Source organism: Phalaenopsis equestris, unplaced genomic scaffold (genome assembly GCF_001263595.1).
Source record: "Phalaenopsis equestris unplaced genomic scaffold, ASM126359v1 Scaffold000269, whole genome shotgun sequence".
NCBI classification, from domain to species: domain Eukaryota; kingdom Viridiplantae; phylum Streptophyta; class Magnoliopsida; order Asparagales; family Orchidaceae; genus Phalaenopsis; species Phalaenopsis equestris.
This window is the reverse complement of record NW_018164711.1, coordinates 34033-51533: the sequence shown is the minus strand read 5'-3', so window position 1 is coordinate 51533 and position 17501 is coordinate 34033. Positions and strand designations below refer to the sequence as shown.

Below are 17501 nucleotides of genomic sequence, written 5' to 3'. Positions count from 1 at the left end.
TTTTGTTCCTTTGTGCAGTAGGTAGGAGTCACATATCATGAAATATGTTACAATCTTGGTTATATAGGTCAATCTCTAAGATAACAATGAGACTGTTACAATCTCGACTATATAGGGTTTAGGAGCTAAGGCTATAGAGGTTTCACACTTGGATTCGTTGAGGATCATGAGAGAAAAAATAACCTAACCTATGAGATTTTCTATAACACATAACCTAGAGGTTTGCTAGAAAGAAGGAACAAGAAAAGATTCTAAGTGTGCGAAGGTTGAGGAAGTGTTCTCTTTTGTTGCTGCTTGCTACAACTTTGCCAGGATGAAGCTCCCTTTTTTTTTAGGAGAGATGAAGCTCTCCTTCCTCTTCAATGTAGCTTCTCCAAGAAAATCCCTCACACACCACAAGTGATGGTGGAGGAAAAAGGAGAGGAAGAAGCATATGAAATTTAATGGAAGGAGAAGAAAATGACAAAGTTGTGGCTAAAAAATATGAATATTTTTCTTCACCTTCCGTTAGAGACCTCCACCTTAAGAAAATCAACCCAAAGAACTCCAATGAAGAAGATCATATAACTAACCCTTTTACTTCCTCTTTTTTGCTAAAAAATACATGCATATTTCACTCCAAAATGCCTCCAAGCATCCAAAAACATGGCCACCTTTTTCTCCTCCTCATGCATATTTACCCTTCAACCAAGGAGATCTGCACCTTTTGGCTGCCTAGGGGACAATTATAGGCTGGATATTATGGAAATCTTGAGAAATAACAATATCTGAAAACAAATTGACGCTTAAGTGTTGGGTTCTCACCGGCTTTCTGCCTTCTCGTGCTTCTACAACATTATTCTAGGTGTCACCTAGGTGTCGGCCTAGTCCTGAAATCACTGATTTTTGCAAGATGTTTTGCGATCTTTAAAATATGGAAGACTATGTATGACTAAAATATGGTCTCATAACTTCAAACTTAGACATTTTTATGGGTCTTATATTAGAGATACTAATTTCAACAAGTTTCTACACCACACGGTCGTATCACCCCAAACCCTGATTTCCCAAAAACATGTGTGGAAGGGTTTTATGGGTTTCTCAAGTCACAGGAAGCTACTTATGAACATTATATGCCCTATAATCATTTAACATGGTCATCTAACATGTGCGACAACAAAAGTTGATGACATCATCATTGTCTGTGTTGTAGGTTTCTTCTTCGTTGGTTGCTCTTCTTTTTTTCTTTGACATGATTCATGCTCATCTTACTTTTTAGGATATTGAATCATGATTATTCCATGAACTACAACCAATGAATAGAGCATAAGGAGAGAGAAAGAGAGATGAGCGAATAGTAATGAACAATAATCCGTGTATGCTTTTCACAAAATGATCTCCCTATTTATAAAGTAGAGGGAACAATATGATAACATTACATTTTAGCCCTTTTTTAAAAAAAAAGGTTATAAAATTTATTCTTGATATTTCACATGTATGAGACTATTGCTCGGTTATTCTATAGCTTGGTCCACTGAGTTTTATTAGCTTTAGGTAGATAAGATGTGTTTGGTCGGCTAGGCTTGGTCGACAATGCTAGTTGGCTGATCTATTATAGTTGGCAATCCTTCATAGTATATTAGGGGGGCTCTAGACATCTCTGGTTTGATTGGATATGTTGAAAGATTAGGTCTTCTCTCAAAACGACTTGTTCATAGTGGTTAGCACGTATACCTTTTTATCTCATTTCTAATTGAACGATTTGAACTTGGATCATTTGGTCATCTTTTTGTCCTTCTCATGGTTTAGTCAACTTTGACTTCATTGGTTTTAACTCAAAAAACTACACTTGGTCAGATAAATTGGTCTCTTGTTTTTTTTGTAAATGACCCTTTCTTATGGTGTTTTTATCTTCTGAAATGTTAGATCATAATTCACTGAAAGGTTTTTTTTATTCATTTATATAATAGTTGAACATTTAAAATAACATCACAATATATAAGTAATAGAGATACAAATTTATATAAATTTATTGATATATATGATAGAAAATTAAAGTTCAATTTTAAAAAAATATCTCAAATATAGAATAATTTAAAATATAAAATTTTGAAATTAGTAAATACAATTATGATTCCTTTGATCATTAATGTTCTATAAATCTTTGTTAATTTAGAGTACTTACTAAATAGTTTTCACTCCATATCGATGATGTATGTATTGCTTAAAGGAGAGAAAAGGCATTTATGGACCCAAACTTTTTTCTTTTATTTACATGTTGATTCCAAAATTATTCGTGAATCACACTGAATGAATAGAGTATAAAAGAAGAGTGAAAAAGAAAGATAGAGAGAGAGAGAGAGAGAGAGAGAGAGAGATTAGAGTTATAATCTCTAGAATGAATAATAAAAATAGTGTGAAGCGGGAGCCCATAAATGCCTCTCTTATTTATTGAGGATTTAGTACAATAGTTATACTACATTTTTTTCTCACGTTTGGATAGAGTTTGCATTGGATATTTTAGGTGTTTAATAAGTGATGAGTTATCATCATTCAATTGTTTTTTTGGCACAGTCATCCTAGCTCAGTTGGTTGGGCTTGGTTGAATTAGCACAATAGATTATTTTTGTTAGTGAGGCTTCATCGTCTTGGCTTGCTCAGTCGATTATCTTGTTGCTCACTTGGTCAAACTTGTTTGGCTCATCTTAATTCTTGAGAGAATTCTTTTGGTTTCCACTAGATGGTCAAAGATGCTCTGTGAAATTGACCCTTCCGTGGGATAAACTTATGCACTGAATCGGCTTTCTTTTGGTTGGAGACAAAGATGTCATCTAGGAGAGCTTTTGAGTAAGATGCTTGGATGATACCAATCGACCATCGCCATATATGTTTTTGACTCGATTTGGAAGATCTTCCTTCTTCATACTTCCATGTTCTGGATAGTTGGATCCATGAAAGATCAACACATACACCATTTTTTTATACTTATTTTAGTTTTCTAATTATATTAATTCTTAAAAGCCACACAACGTTAAAAATTAAAGAATTAAATGAAAAAAGTAGATTTCATTCAATTATAATTTATGACCCAATGATTAAACTCTCTTGATTCCGAAGCACTTGATTTCTATAAATGGGGCGATAGTATACTTTCTCATACTTCATTACCTGTTTTGTTTTTTTTTTCTTTAGTAGTTCGCATCTCGCACTCTAGTTTGATCAAACCATGGACAAACAGACAAAGTTATAGACTGACATTCCTAAAATAAATTTGATTTGTTCCATTTTGGAAAAAGCAAAGGGAAAGAATTGTTCAAGCGGTGAAAGGAGAAAGAAAGGTGACAGGAAGAGAAAGGCTTCAATCATTGATGTTGAATTAGGTGGGGTCATCTGATTCTCTCATAAACACCATATCGACATATGTTTACCTGACTGATCGGCTGCCCATCCAATCATTTAGCCACCTAGTATGGTGTGAAATCCTCTGATTGATTGCACTACTCGAGTAGTTTCAATTATTCATTCGCAGCTTTCACCAATGCTCGCTAGTGAGCTTACCATGTCTGAGTTGATTCAATTCTTGGGTAAGAGGGACATGTGTCTTGTATTTGCGATGTCTAATATGTTAGGTTCTGGCTAAAGTCTTTTTTTTTATAATAATTTACGATTCACATAATCAAACTCCATCAAATCCAAATGAGCGTTTGATCAAACCACCAAGGAATGCAGAGTAAGTGTTAGGTGAGAGCAGCTGACTCTCAAGTGAGAATGGGAGGGTTGATTGCCCTAAAAACCTTCCTCTTTTCCCAGAGATGTGTGAGGGACCTGTCGAAGGGATTTTATGTCCCACAGGTTGCTGGTCCATCATCTGGATAAGATTGAAAGTTCATTCGATTGGTCAGTATCTAGTGGGATGGAGAAATCTGTGACCTATTTAGCTGCATGAAGAAGGTGGAAGAGACGATAAATACTCTTTGTCGCGAGTTCTTGGATGTTTAGGAGAGATTATGAGTTTTTCAGGCACAAGCAGAGTCAGATTGACTGAATCAGTTTAGATCTAAAAAGGAATTTATATATTGGAGACTTCTTTGATTGAGGCATGTCTCGGTCAATGCGGCGTCAGATCCCCTTATATAATACTTTGTTTCTTTAGACTAATTTATGAGCACTGCATTATAATATGTGTTATTATGGAATAAAGATTTCTTTCCTTGTTTCTTGATTCGTATTGATTTTATTGATATTTTTTATGGGAATGACTAGTCATTTTTTTATTTTACTTCTGTGTGGTAGTTGGACTTCATTCGCTTCTATATAAAGGAGCAAGAAAGAGTAGATGCACTTTCTCAGTGCTTTTCTTTCAATCATTTTTCTTTATTTTTTCTTCTACATCATGACAATCACACAATGGCTTTTCAATATTCTCCGAAGAATTTTTTGAAGAATTTTGGATCGGTCGCCATGGATGACCAATCTCAGTTGACTAAAAAGGAAGTACGTGCACTACAAGAGAGCTATATTTATTATGTTTTTATCAAACTTCAAGTAGTTGGTGAGGCTGATCAGGTAATATCACTTTATGGCAAGGACAATTTGTTCTATAAGGATCAGTTTTGGCTCGGCCTCTACATATCATTCTGTACCAAGGTGTGTTCCATCTTTGCTAACTATAGAATCATCTAGACTTAATTGAAGCCAAACTCCATCGTGACTATCATGACCTTTATCATGTATGACTGAGACCAAAAAATCATTTGGTCAATCGAGTTGTTTAAATATCTATTCTCTTTTCGAATTGGGTGAAACGGGTTCACACAGTTCTTGTTCGCTGAAAAATTCTAGTTGTCAAGGCTAAAGAATAAAGTAAAAGATTGGAAGAAATGATTTTGCATGACCTATACATTAAAAAGTTGTTTCATCCAAGCGGTTATGTCTAGTGAGGCTCCTCTCAAGGTCGAGGCAAGGGCATCGACAAAAGTACTGTTAGAGGCAAGAAAAATTGAGAGAGTGAAGTGGTCAGTCTAAAAGTATCGTAATATTGATATGGTTGACCAAGTTCTACGACCTAACACTTTTAGAGTGATGATGAAAGAAAAATTGTGAGGCCTTTGACACCACTCAAGCATAGACAGAGAGACTACGAGCCGCTCAAGTAATTGTCAGGGCAAAGGAGTCAAAGTCGGAAGCCCTCAAGCAGGGCAGCCTCTCACAAGCTTAGTAGGTGTGGGTCTTGCATACTCAGTCTCTCATAATGTTGTTATTTAAAATTTAAGAATGAATCAATTGATCACAATTGAGCCGTCAGAGTACCAAATGAAAATTGAGGGTTCGTCTTATTTTGCATGATCCCAAGATGTCGACCAATCAGTCACTGAAGCATTGACTAATTAGGAAGAATCGGGCCACCGATAAAGGGAGGCTTCTGTGGAAGAGGTCAAAGTGGTGGAACCCCTTAGGTCTCAACTAGTGGATTAGATGTTCCTACCTTTGTAAATGAGGAGCGCAACTAGTTTCCCCCTCCCTTTTAGAGCGAGTGGGTCACTGTTGGGGTCAGTGTTGAAGTGCATAGTGGGTTTTCTTATGGAGTGATCTATTGGGGAGATGGCCTTGCCCAAAGTGACACATTTTGAGGAGCATCATCTATTTAAGGAAATTCCCCATAATCTATCTGAATGATGAGTCTCAATAGTCCCTCCAAAAGCACGAATGACGCGAACCCAACAGATGAATCTCCCCCTCCACCGCCTCAGCAAAAGTGCAAGGAATCGAAGCTAAGTAGATTCCCATACAATCAAGAGAGAAAAGGTGAGAGGCGAATCCAACAGATGAATCTCCCCCTCCACCGCCTCAGCAGCAGTGCAAGGAATCGAAGCTGAAGTAGATTCCCATACAATCAAGAGAGAAAAGGTGAAGTTAAGTCACATTAGTAAATTTTCTTTGATTGATCACTTTAAGGATTGGGATTTTTAATCCTCCACTATTACATGTTTTATCTCTACAATGGCTGGAGTAACATGGCCTTCAAGCCTCAAAGAGACCTTGCTGGGAAAGTGCTTGGTCAGTTTATGTTGGACGATCAGTCGATATTAATCTATGGTCCGACAGTCTTGTCATATTTAATTATCCCTACTCTCTCAGGTAGCGCAGGCTCGATGATGAGAGCTCGAGTAGAGGCTTGAGAAGGCAAAAGAGAAATATTTCACTTTCAAAATAATAGTGATATTCTTTATGTGAATTTAAAGACTAAAATGGCATGCATGTAAATATCTCAATTTACATGTTAGATATGTAAATAAATAAGAGTTGCAGGCCTAAATTTCAATAATAAAATCAAAATAACTCTAGACAACCAACTTCCCAAATAACTCATACATGGTGCCAATTTGTTAAAAGCAAAACTCCCCCAAAGGGAAATATTTATAAAAATACAATGACTCCATAAGCTTATAAACCATCATTAACCTCTAATACAAAGACTAACAAAAAACTGTAAATATAATCCTAATCAACTCATTACATTAAACATTAATCCGTAACCTCATAATTAAACATTAATCCATAGATTCAAATATGACTATTTTGCCTCATTTACCAAATCAAATATTCTTCAATTTCTTTGTCTGGACGAGACTCTTCACTCTTTCTTATGATAATGCTGGTGGTAGAAAAATAGCTTAGTGGCAATAAAGCTTGATTACTGAATCAGCACCTGCAGTGAACAGCCATGGTTGTCTTGGGTGAAATGCGCAGTCCAGTACCCCTGCATCCAGATGAAGATGAGTATGGGAATTTTATTTAATAATAAAAAAATAGATTCTACAAAATTATAATAACTGCAATTAAACACGGATGAATTTTTTAAGTGTTATATAATTTTAATAACATTCAATACCAATCATGAAGATGCATATCAGTTAAGCATATGTACTAAATAATGCTCTCTGTTTTTAAAAGCACGCTTTAAGAGCTAAGTGAAGAAAAGTACGAGTCGTCTGCTTTGCTTTGCTAAGGCGTGCTTCGAAATGCTGAAGTTAATTTGTAACATTTTGTGTAAATTCAAATTTTTTAATTATTGTAGCATAGCAGTAAATTGTTCAAACTTTCAATTTACAGATTTGCCCTGAATATTTGTCTTCAACTTATGTATTACACCACATTTTTTTTCTATTTTATAATAATTTTTAAGTCATACTTTATATTTTATATATGTTAACAAATATATTTATACATTAATCGTTCTCAAGATCACGCACTTAATTGTGATCTACAATATAAGAATTGCAAGCTAAATGAGTTTCAATACTTTTTGCATGTGAAAGATACAAAGATAATTGCAAAACATATAGAAGCCCTACAAAAAATTAATTTTACCCAGATATATATCAAGCAAAACAATCCAATACACAAATGATATCATCAACAAGCCAGCGATTCTAAGCCATTTGAAATTATCTACACTTTCAAATTGAATTATCATCTAATTTTAATGCATTTGATTGATTGGTTGATTGATAAGCAAACTAATCAAATTGCTTCAAAACAAGAATAGCACTATATGTAAAGATATCAAAGAGCAGCCATTCAATAAAATCAGCTATTCTGGGAGAAAAATATGAAAGGAAAATAGTCTATCCTTCAAAAAGGTGGATAAAAATGATTAATTCAAACTAAACTGGTTAAATAATTTTCTCTACGGAAGATTTCTGTACATACCACGCAATTCCTATGCATTTACATTTTTAACCATCTAAACTTCAATTTTCAGATGCATACAGCACGAATTTCTTACCCCCTGTATTCCCCTTGCTAGCTATTGATGGCAGTTTATCGACGGTACCACCTTATCTTTACATGAAAGTTTAGAAGTTAAAAAAATGGTATTTTTTATGTGATATGAAAGATTTGTGGTATAATGTAAGAGAGAGTTTAGGTGTTTGGTATGTAAATACATAAGACTCTAGTGGTGTTTATGTAAATGCCCTCTCTCTATTTGGTTTAATTCTTACCTTGCTTAATTTAGTTTTTATAATCTGATTAGTTTGAGAGTGCGACTAATTTTGTATTAAAAAAAGGTACAATTGGCATTGCTCATTGCTCAAAAGTATGCATCCCATCTTGATATGATTGTGATTTTTTAATATAACTAAAATTTTCAAAATTATAATATCAATAAAATACCATAAGATGAGGATTTCACGTATGCTTCAATTTACATAAAAAGAAGACATACTTGCTGTAATTAGTTGTCTACTAAATTTTATGTAAATTTTGTTCATCAGTACTAGGAACCTCATATGCTAAGTAGGGATGTGAATTTAGCTCGAAGATCTTTAATCCCTCAAAAATTGATTCGAATTTTAGCTCGGATTGAGATCGGATCAAAATAAATGAGCTGAGCTATGAGTCTAAACTTTGGATAGAATTTTTTTTTTTCAAACCGATTTCGAATCATATATGAATCGGCTCAAACTGGCTCAAGATCAGCTCGAATTATTTTTTATTTGTAAGAATTATATATAATGCTAAATAAAACCAAATAACGAGCTCCGAGCCAATTTCTAGCTGAAATTGATCCAAATAACTCAATTTGAGCATCTTATTTCAATTTCAACATGGATCGAGCCGAATTTCGAGCTGGAACGAATCCAAATAACTCAAATTTGAGCCCAGCTCGCTTCGATTTTGAGCCGAGTTGGCTCGAAATCGAACATAACGAGTCACAAGTTGATTTTGATCCGAATTGAATCCATTCGAGCAGATTTTGAGCAGATCCCCCGCTCAGCTCAAAAACAGCTTATTAATAGCCCCAATGGCAAGAGGTCCTGCATCAAATGCCCTTATTTCCAAATCAGGCTATTTGCACGCAATTTCTCCCCGTTTCACATTTAAGTTCAGTTTGGAGTGGCAACTATTTTTTTTTACAGTATTACCCAGAAAGTAGACAAGTTTTATGTAAAATATTACAAAACAACGTTACAAATAGACATCACAGTATTAACAGGTTTGGTTTGATTTGACTTAATTCTCTTTAAAACATTAGTCGGTTTGGAATTAAACAAATCATGCACACCCCCAAAATAAATCTCCTCTAAAACATAAAAAACAATGTCCAATAAATGCTTACCTCCATGTTTTGAGCTTGCATGACCACGGAGAATTTCCAAAGGAACAATAAGAGGATTCTGGTTAAGATCAGAATAGACTGTTCCATGAAACACGTATGCTGTGCAATCTTCAGAGCTCGAGGCAAACAGCGGGTATGAACGATGAAATGCAACATTTGTTATATCCTTAGGGTGCGTTCTGCAAACATCCAAAAATAAATTATCAAAACAACAGAAATCAGGAAGCTATAAATGATCATTAATTTTACAGAGCTATTTAAATAAGAAAGGAGACTATCAAACTTTAAATGCTTGTTATTCCAATTTTTATATGAAGTTAAATAAGATCAACAAATGGCCAATTAGCTGCAAAAAAAAAAAAATTCATATAACCTCTAATTAGGCAGTGAATAAAACAACTTATTTTAAATGTGGGAAACAAAATAAATATCAAACTAAAGTTGATTGCAAACTTTAGAGCATTATAATTTTTGTTCTGATAAAATCATAGCATGCAACTCCTCATATAAACTGATTTTTCGGTAGTTAGAAGAATTAAAAGGTTTTTTATTTAATTATTTGAAATTAAATAGAGGCAATAATCTAGGATGACTTTTAAAATAAACAAGAAAAGGTAATAGAAAAAAAAAGGTGAAAATCAAAAGATTAATAAAAGCAAAAAAGGAGATATCCTCTCTGAAATTCTTTGAATTTCACATCAGATCAAGGGTTAAAGCAATGAAAAAAGAGGAGATAAACTCTTACTATTTCAGACAGATGGCAGTGAAAAAAGCAATTAAAGATGGCAACCTGAGAATGGACACATATCAATTTCAACAAATAACAATTTGGTTTGGCTTCATAAAATCTAAAATTTGAACCAAATAAAAAATAACCTTGTTTATGACAGCACCAAAAGAATTAGTCAGTTTTAGTTTATATTTGATATACTGGGGAACCAAACAAAATGGATTCAAACTAACCATTGTGTTTGTAAACTGGTAAACCAATGAGCTATTTACCTAGCATTAGTAAAATTTAACCATCTGATTCATTTCATTTCTCACTCAGCACCCAAAAATAGCTTTGAGATCTCAAAAAAATTAGAATTAAGGCAAAGAAAAAAGCCAAGGAAAAATAAATAAATAAAATAATTAGAGGCCATATGAAGTTAAATTTCAAAATTGCATATAGATCATAAATTAAAAGCATAAAACAAGGCGCACCAAAAGCTCTACGTACTTCAAAATTTTGTAGGGACGAGAGGAGAGATCCATATCAAACCAACACATCTTGCCCTCCTTGCTTCCAACAATGAGATTATCACCTAGAACAAAAAATAAGATTACCACGTGTTTGCATTTAGTGATACAAAGATGTAACATATATGAAGACTATATGTGCGTTAAAAGTTCACACGCCATGCAATTAGTTTTTTATATTATTATCTTTAATTATAACATTAAGATCATTGATGTCCATCTATACATTAATAACTCGCTAATCTAATCAGACTGCTTTTTAAGACATACTAAAGATGATCAAACTAGATAAAGGGAATGCTTGTGATACCACTCAATAAATAGTCTTTTATTTGTATCTTAATTATTTTTATGATCAAATCTATTAACATTATTCATAATGTCATAACCATACATTTTCAACAGCAACATCAACAACAACAAGCCTTTATCCCACTAAGTTGGGCTGGCTACATGAATCCTTTTTCTCCATTGTCCTATTGAGTGTCATATTTTCATTTAATTCTAGCGAATTAAGATCTTTTTGATACAATGTCTTTTTAAGTCTACTTCTGCCTTTCTTAACATAACCATACATTTTCAAAAAAAAGAAAAAAAAATCACTAGAATAGAATACTCCAATGACAAATTTTTAGCCATTTAGTTCACTATTTAGACCCTTCATTAGAGTTTTATATTTGCATGCTTAACGCAGAATCAAATCATTCTCAAATTCCATGGAATTTGATTTATTGCAAGTTCTCATGATTTATACTAAAATGAATAATCTTGACTAACCAACTGGATTTTAAAGATTAAAAAATCTAAAATGCCATATTATGGAAAGGTTCCACAACCAAAGAGTAGCGCACGCGCTCGTGTGCTCTAAAATAAATAAACATCATGTACCTCCAGGATGAACTGCCATTGATGATACCTCCTGTAGACCAGTCTCAAGCTTATTAATCAGCTTCGATTTCAGAAGATCATAAATACGGATATGATTCTTCGTAGAGATGAAGAAAATTGATCGTGTAGGATGAAAAACAGCTGAAACTGCAAGTCCCCGCAACTTCTTGAAAGGATTATGAGTTTGCTTTTTAGAAAGTTGGTGCAACAACACAGCTTTTGTATCACGTAAACAATGGGTTAAGGTCCACATCAAGAATAGGTAGCAATCCAGTAAAATTTCTTCTACAAGGCAAACAAACTAGTTTTTCTCCTTGAAAGTCATGGCATTGAAACACGAAAATATAGCTAAAGAATACATCACGGCTCCCAGGAATGCTTTTCATTCAAAAAATAAAAAAAATAAAAAAAAAAAACCTTTCAGTTTGAATTATCTCATGCAACGCTACAGGAACAAGCCAACAGTCCAAACATTAAACAAACCATAAATTTCGTAAATTATATTTCTTCCACAGGAAATCAAAATTGATTACTTATTCAGCTACAAGTTCACTGCATGCATCAAATGAGTTACAGACTGGCAAACCTCAAGAATCGTCCTCTTCCTTGGAAATCATATTAAAACTAGAAATAATCCTAAAAACAACCGAAGGATATATCTGGACATGACTGCTGAGAGGCTACCAATTTTTTTTAGAAATTCATCCAATGCTCGTGGAAAAAGAAAATGGAAAATTTGTCTAAAAAATGAAACTTTTCATGCTATCGATAAAAGATAATGACACATGGAAAATGATTTTTGCACCCCATGTACAAAAAAAGTGAATTTCTCAATGATTCCAATGCTCTAAAAAGGAAAATTTTGGTAACAATAGGTAAAACATGACGTCTCAAGGATATCTCTTGGCATGACCGTTGTGAAATAATCGCCTTTCCGATGCCACTCAACCGTAGTCACAGCCTGAGAATAAACATAATAGAAATGAAATTTATTTTACACATCAGCTCACCAAATACAAAGAATCCAAAATGAAAAAAAATTGCAAAGGAATATACTTTAGCATGCTTCAACCGGATGCCACCGTACATTTCTTCTCTAGCCCAACTCACAAGATCTGTGTTATTTATCAAGTCAACAGTTGTTCAAAGCTAAAAAATATTCGATAAATCTAGAGTGACCGAAGAAAATGAAAAGCAGAGACCCTCATCATCCACTGGTGTTGATTCCTCACAATGAAGAAGTTCAGTAATCCTTTGCTGCTCTTCAGGATCTCCAAGGCCAGTGTCCAAAAGAAGCACATCATGCCCCCTGCACAGTATTTTAAACACAATGACAAGAATGTCGAACAAGTTTTGGGATAGCAAATGGGCCGGGTCGTTTGGGATCATTTTTAATTTTTATTTTCTATTTTTTGTTTTTATGTTTTTTATTTGAAACAAAATATATTTGATTTGAAATAATATATGTGACATATTTTATTATGATATGATTGTTTTTAAAAACACTCAAAACACCTAAACTAAAGCCTTATTTGGGATCACTTTTGTTATCTTTTTTTTTAATTTATGTTGTTGCTTTTATTTTAAAAACATGTTTGTTTAGTGCATTTTTTTTATATTTTTATCTTTTGTTTTTAAAAATGAATTAGCTTGTTTTAAAATTGCTCAAAACATCTAAATTTTATTTTGAGTGGTTTTTTTTTAAATAAATAAACATGTTATAACATACCAAACATATTTTATTTTAAAACAAAACATAAAAAAAACAAAAGAAAATTAAAAAAAAAACAAAAAAATAAAATTCAAAAGTGATCCCAAACGGCCCCTAAAAATTGTTTTGAGTGTTTTCAAAAATATATAAATTTGTTTTCAGAAACAAAAAAAAATAAAATAAGCAAACATATTTTTTAAGAAAAATAAAAAAATAAATTGATCCCAAACAAGCTCAAAATATTATTGAAGAAACATATTATTAATCATACGCTGCGACCGCCAAAATTGGTAGTTTAGGCAAAGGATTCCATGCAACATGATGGACAGATTGACCAACATCCCAAACTTTAAGGCAGCGCCCGGTTTCGACCTCCCAAAGACGAACGGTTCCATCACTTGAACCTTTACGAAATAACATCAAAAGTAAAAACAGTGAGGCATGGAGCGAAGGTAAACATCATTACGAACAATAGAGACTATTAAACATAAACCTGATGCTAACCACTGCCCTAATATTTCAACTGAAATTGATTTCACAGGACCACTGTGACCTAAATATTCAAGATAACATTTTGATGGATAAGGCTTCAGATCTTTCCTACTTGGTAGCTTTGGTTTCAAAGATTCAGGATCAATATTAATCTGCAAAATTTTAAAAGAAAAAAAAATTCATTAATTAATTACTTGGCATTCTGTTCTAAATCTCTTCAAAAACTGTGGGATTTAAGGAGAACAGATTTCATTAGAGTTGGTTAGTAGATAGAAGAAGTCTATAACATACACGTTTTTTTCTTGTTCTAGGACACAAGTATAAATCCAAGCAACGATCAAATCCTTCTTTGAGAGCATTCTCATAAGCAGGCACATTCCTAAGAGACTCAAACCTGCTAAAAATACAGCACACAGATTAGCATGTTTGTCTTGAGCATTAAGGGATTAGCCTGCAAAACAACAAAACTGGCGAATACCTTCTAGGAATGAACTTGGGCCGATCTTCCTCATACATCAGTTGGTATGAGTTTATCTCCTCTTGAGTAGGGATATACTCTAAAGATGGATTATATGATTCCTCGTGACCTGAAAGTGAGGAATATTATACAAATTCAATCAATCAAGCTGCCCAAAAAGAAACCAATGCCATGTTTTCATTTGCTTATAAATGTCTTAATGTACATTAAAAATTACCTGCAAGCTTTGGTTTGGGTGCAGGTATGTATTTCAAACCTTGTCTCTTATTTTCAGCCGAATTAGAATCCTCACCCCACAACAAATAATACCGGGGCTCCTCCTTTGGTTTCTCAAACTTTATCCACCCTTTACGAATTGCTCTAATATATTGAACAACCTTTATAAAACCATAGAAAAAACAATAAAAAGCTGTTTCAGCCTTTCTAAATCCAAAAAAAAACAGACTTGGTCGATAATTTTCAAAAAAAAAAAAATTTCCAATTAATATTTCCAATTAATAAATTAAATAATTAAATAATTATGTGAAAAGAAATGGGGAACCAAAAGAAGTAAATTAAAACTTGTTAGGCATGCCTTTTTTTGCTCCCACTTGGAAGGTATAAACCGTCTCTTTGGTTCTGGTGCATTAGAAAGTGGATGTCCTTTGTCCTCCCAATCAAACCAATCAACATATGGCTGTATTTTATCATTAACATCATTAAGCATATTCAGTTTAGCATGCAGAGTTCTTCCTTTTCTTTCTATGTAAGATTAAAATGAAAAAAAACTACTAATAAACTTTAAAATTGAAAATGGGATGTGTCCAAACCGCATAAGGATCCACTTCAGCATGAGGGGTGCTTCCCGTTAACAGGCGTTTGATAAGCTTAAAATCTTTCTTTGTCAATTCTACTTCTTCATCATTGTACTCGTCATAAATTTTCCTCCTGTTTATAAACCCAAAAAATTAGATGAAAGGCGAGAACAGAAAATAAGAAAGGCAAAGCAAGCAAAGAATGTTAAAAACAGTTAAAAGACTACACACGCGCCTTGAAGAAAGAAATTATGAAAAGGCCAAAGCTGACGATGATACTTCCATTGTATACAAAAGAATACATAACAATAACCAATCCTTCCCCTGTGAACTCAAAAACAAATCAATGTATACATACATGTGTTATGCTATTATGGCAACAAATGAAACATAAATAACCATGAGAGCAAAGTGCTGTTAAAGAGTAGGCAAAATCAAGTTCATTAATACCTCCAGCAGGAAGGGAGGAATTATATTTGAAGAATCTGAACATATAGAAGTTTAGCAGCAAAATAAAAAGCAATACAAACTACAATTTTAAGCTAAGTACTCCTCTTTAGCTCCAAAGGTCATCAAGAGCTTATGGTTATACATAAGAAAATACCATGGAACAGTTATTGTGGTATACTTATACATGAGAGAAGAGGTTATGGATTGATAATATTATCCTTAATCATAAAATTTGCAAACTGAAAAATAATTCGTCTCAAACAAGCTAGCTTAAGCAAACAAAAATGGAAAAAGATCGTTTTAAATCACAGAGCATAAATTAATGTCTTTTGCTAGAGCTACAAGCGGCCAATATAAGAAAATATCGCTTTAACAACTTCGAACTATAACTAAAGAAAGCTTAAAAGGCATATGTGCCACATACTAACATGAACTAAATATGCCAAACTAAAAGATAACAAGCAATTACGAAGAATTAGTCGCAATAATAGTACAACACAATCAAATTTCTATTAATAGCATATTAAAAAGGAAAACTTTCAAACTAACCAATTTTTTGAATCATCCACACCAGCTAGGAAAGATTCTATCTTGTCCTTCCGGGCATGCTTCTTGATCTTCCTCCCTGTTATGTCATATCCAATATGTTCTTCATCCTTGTACCATTCCAATGGGACGTCACCAATAGTATTTCTAGGAGCCACCTGATTTGAAATTAAGGAAAAAAAGTAAACTTATGAGCATAAAATTTCTGAGCAGTTCCAAGAAACCAAAATGAACAAGACAGAAAACCTCATCCTCGGAGGAATCACTCTCTTCGGCTGAATGACGCAAATCATTGCCCTCGTCCTCGTGAGTTTCAGATGAAACCTGCACAAATGAAAAAAAAAAAAAAAAACGGCCGAAATCGATCAAAAGAGAAAATTTAAGAAATATTGGAACAGGATATACTGCTCGCACATTCAAATCCGGTTGGGAAACGTCAGGCAAATCGTCACAAATAGGAGAATCAGATTCGATTGGTAGCTCAGGATCGGTTTCTGAATCTGCCTTTCCCTGATTTCAAACAAATAACTATAATAAAGACAATGCAAAAAAAAAAAAAAAGAGAAAAATGATAAGAACAAATAAGCAAAACTCATTGGAGAAGCAGCAGAAGACTACCTTCTTTTTCTTAACTTTCATGATTGCAAACTTCACTTTTTTATCGTGGATCTTCACTTTCGCCATGTTATCAGGCGGTACCGTCTAGTAGCGGATTTGACTCTAAAACCCGACAAACTGTCGAAATGGACAAATTAAATCCTGAGAATTCGTAAAATCCCGATTTAAGCGATTTCGAGAAGCTAAAGAGCGCGAATGAGTGGGATGGGGAATGGACGAGGGTTACCTTCCTCAGTGATTCCTGGTAGGATTGAACCGGAAGGGGGAGAAAGATGGGAGTTTTGGCGGTCTTTGTATGCCACAATTCCGTAGTTGCAGCTCTAATCGGAACTTGTATCGCGTTGGTTTTGGGAAACCGGTAGAGGGAGGAGGGGGATGTCAGCAAGGGTTTCGTTGGTTTTGGGCGAAACCCGTAGAGGGTCAGGGGGGCGACGGCAAGGGTTTAGGAGACGGGAAGGCAAGATGGTGTTTTGGCGTTATTTTTTTTTTCAAGTCAATTTTTGTTTATTGATAACTAATAATTAAATAATATCTTATGAAGTTAATTATAAATAAATAAATTTATATGTACTTATGTAACTATTAATTATTAATTTAAAAAATAAACTACATATTAAATTAAATTATTTTAATAAAATTTAATAGTTATTAATTAGTTTAATAAAAAATTAATTAATTGAGATTATTAAATGTTGAATTATCATTTAATATAATTAATTTAATAAAATTAATATTAATAATTAATTAGTTCAATAAATATTTAAGTATTGATTAATATAACTAAAAACTTTAAATTAATTGCTAAGAACTAATAATCATAGTACTAACATGTAATATTAAGCTTTTAATTCCTAAAGTCATTTGTAAATCATATTGTGGTTATTTATAGTATACTTTTTGAAGTGCGGGATTTATGTATTTGTTAGAGGCATGCTTTTAAAGTTTATAATCATCTTACTCTTTCTAAATTTTCCTAAAAGTTGTCAAACAGCTTCTTAGGATTTACCTACTAAAATACCTAACTATTTTAAGGATATGTCCACCTCAAGATTTGATAAATATGGATTTATATGGGTTACTAAATCCTTTTTGCAACCAAACAGTCCCTCAAGATATTTGGTGAATAGAAAAAGGAAAAATAAAAGAGAATGACTTCACATGCTAGATTCGATCTCCTTG

General features: G+C 33.4%; 1 protein-coding gene across 2 annotated transcripts; it reads right to left on the bottom strand.

Moving 5' to 3' along the window:
- Positions 1–6456: 6456 nt before the first annotated feature.
- Positions 6457–16801, bottom strand: LOC110024708 (ribosome biogenesis protein BOP1 homolog). 2 transcript variants are annotated; one of them, XM_020724826.1, is made up of 19 exons: positions 16549–16801; positions 16323–16463; positions 16119–16214; positions 15951–16028; positions 15708–15862; positions 14724–14841; positions 14489–14590; positions 14132–14291; positions 13915–14023; positions 13728–13830; positions 13438–13588; positions 13216–13348; positions 12436–12542; positions 12290–12348; positions 12134–12194; positions 11234–11461; positions 10326–10410; positions 9104–9282; positions 6457–6739 (listed from the first exon to the last, which is right to left on the bottom strand). In XM_020724826.1, exons 2-19 carry the CDS (start codon positions 16386–16388, stop codon positions 6654–6656), a joined length of 2076 nt encoding a protein of 691 aa, XP_020580485.1. In that variant the 5' UTR covers positions 16389–16463; positions 16549–16801; the 3' UTR covers positions 6457–6653. The 2 variants fall into 2 exon arrangements, with proteins under 2 accessions (XP_020580485.1, XP_020580483.1); XM_020724824.1 differs by having other exon boundaries at positions 16323–16439.
- Between the last annotated feature and the right edge of the window lie 700 nt (positions 16802–17501).

Bases quoted from the DNA above. Each gene is read 5' to 3' on its own strand.
- LOC110024708 (XM_020724826.1), bottom strand. From the start codon at position 16,388: ATGGCGAAAGTGAAGATCCACGATAAAAAAGTGAAGTTTGCAATCATG. The intron at 14,591-14,723 runs GTTTGGACACAT...GATAAAATACAG, and splicing joins CTGAAGTGGATCCTTATGCG to CCATATGTTGATTGGTTTGA. The intron at 12,195-12,289 runs GTATATTCCTTT...GTTTATTCTCAG, and splicing joins TCCGGTTGAAGCATGCTAAA to GCTGTGACTACGGTTGAGTG.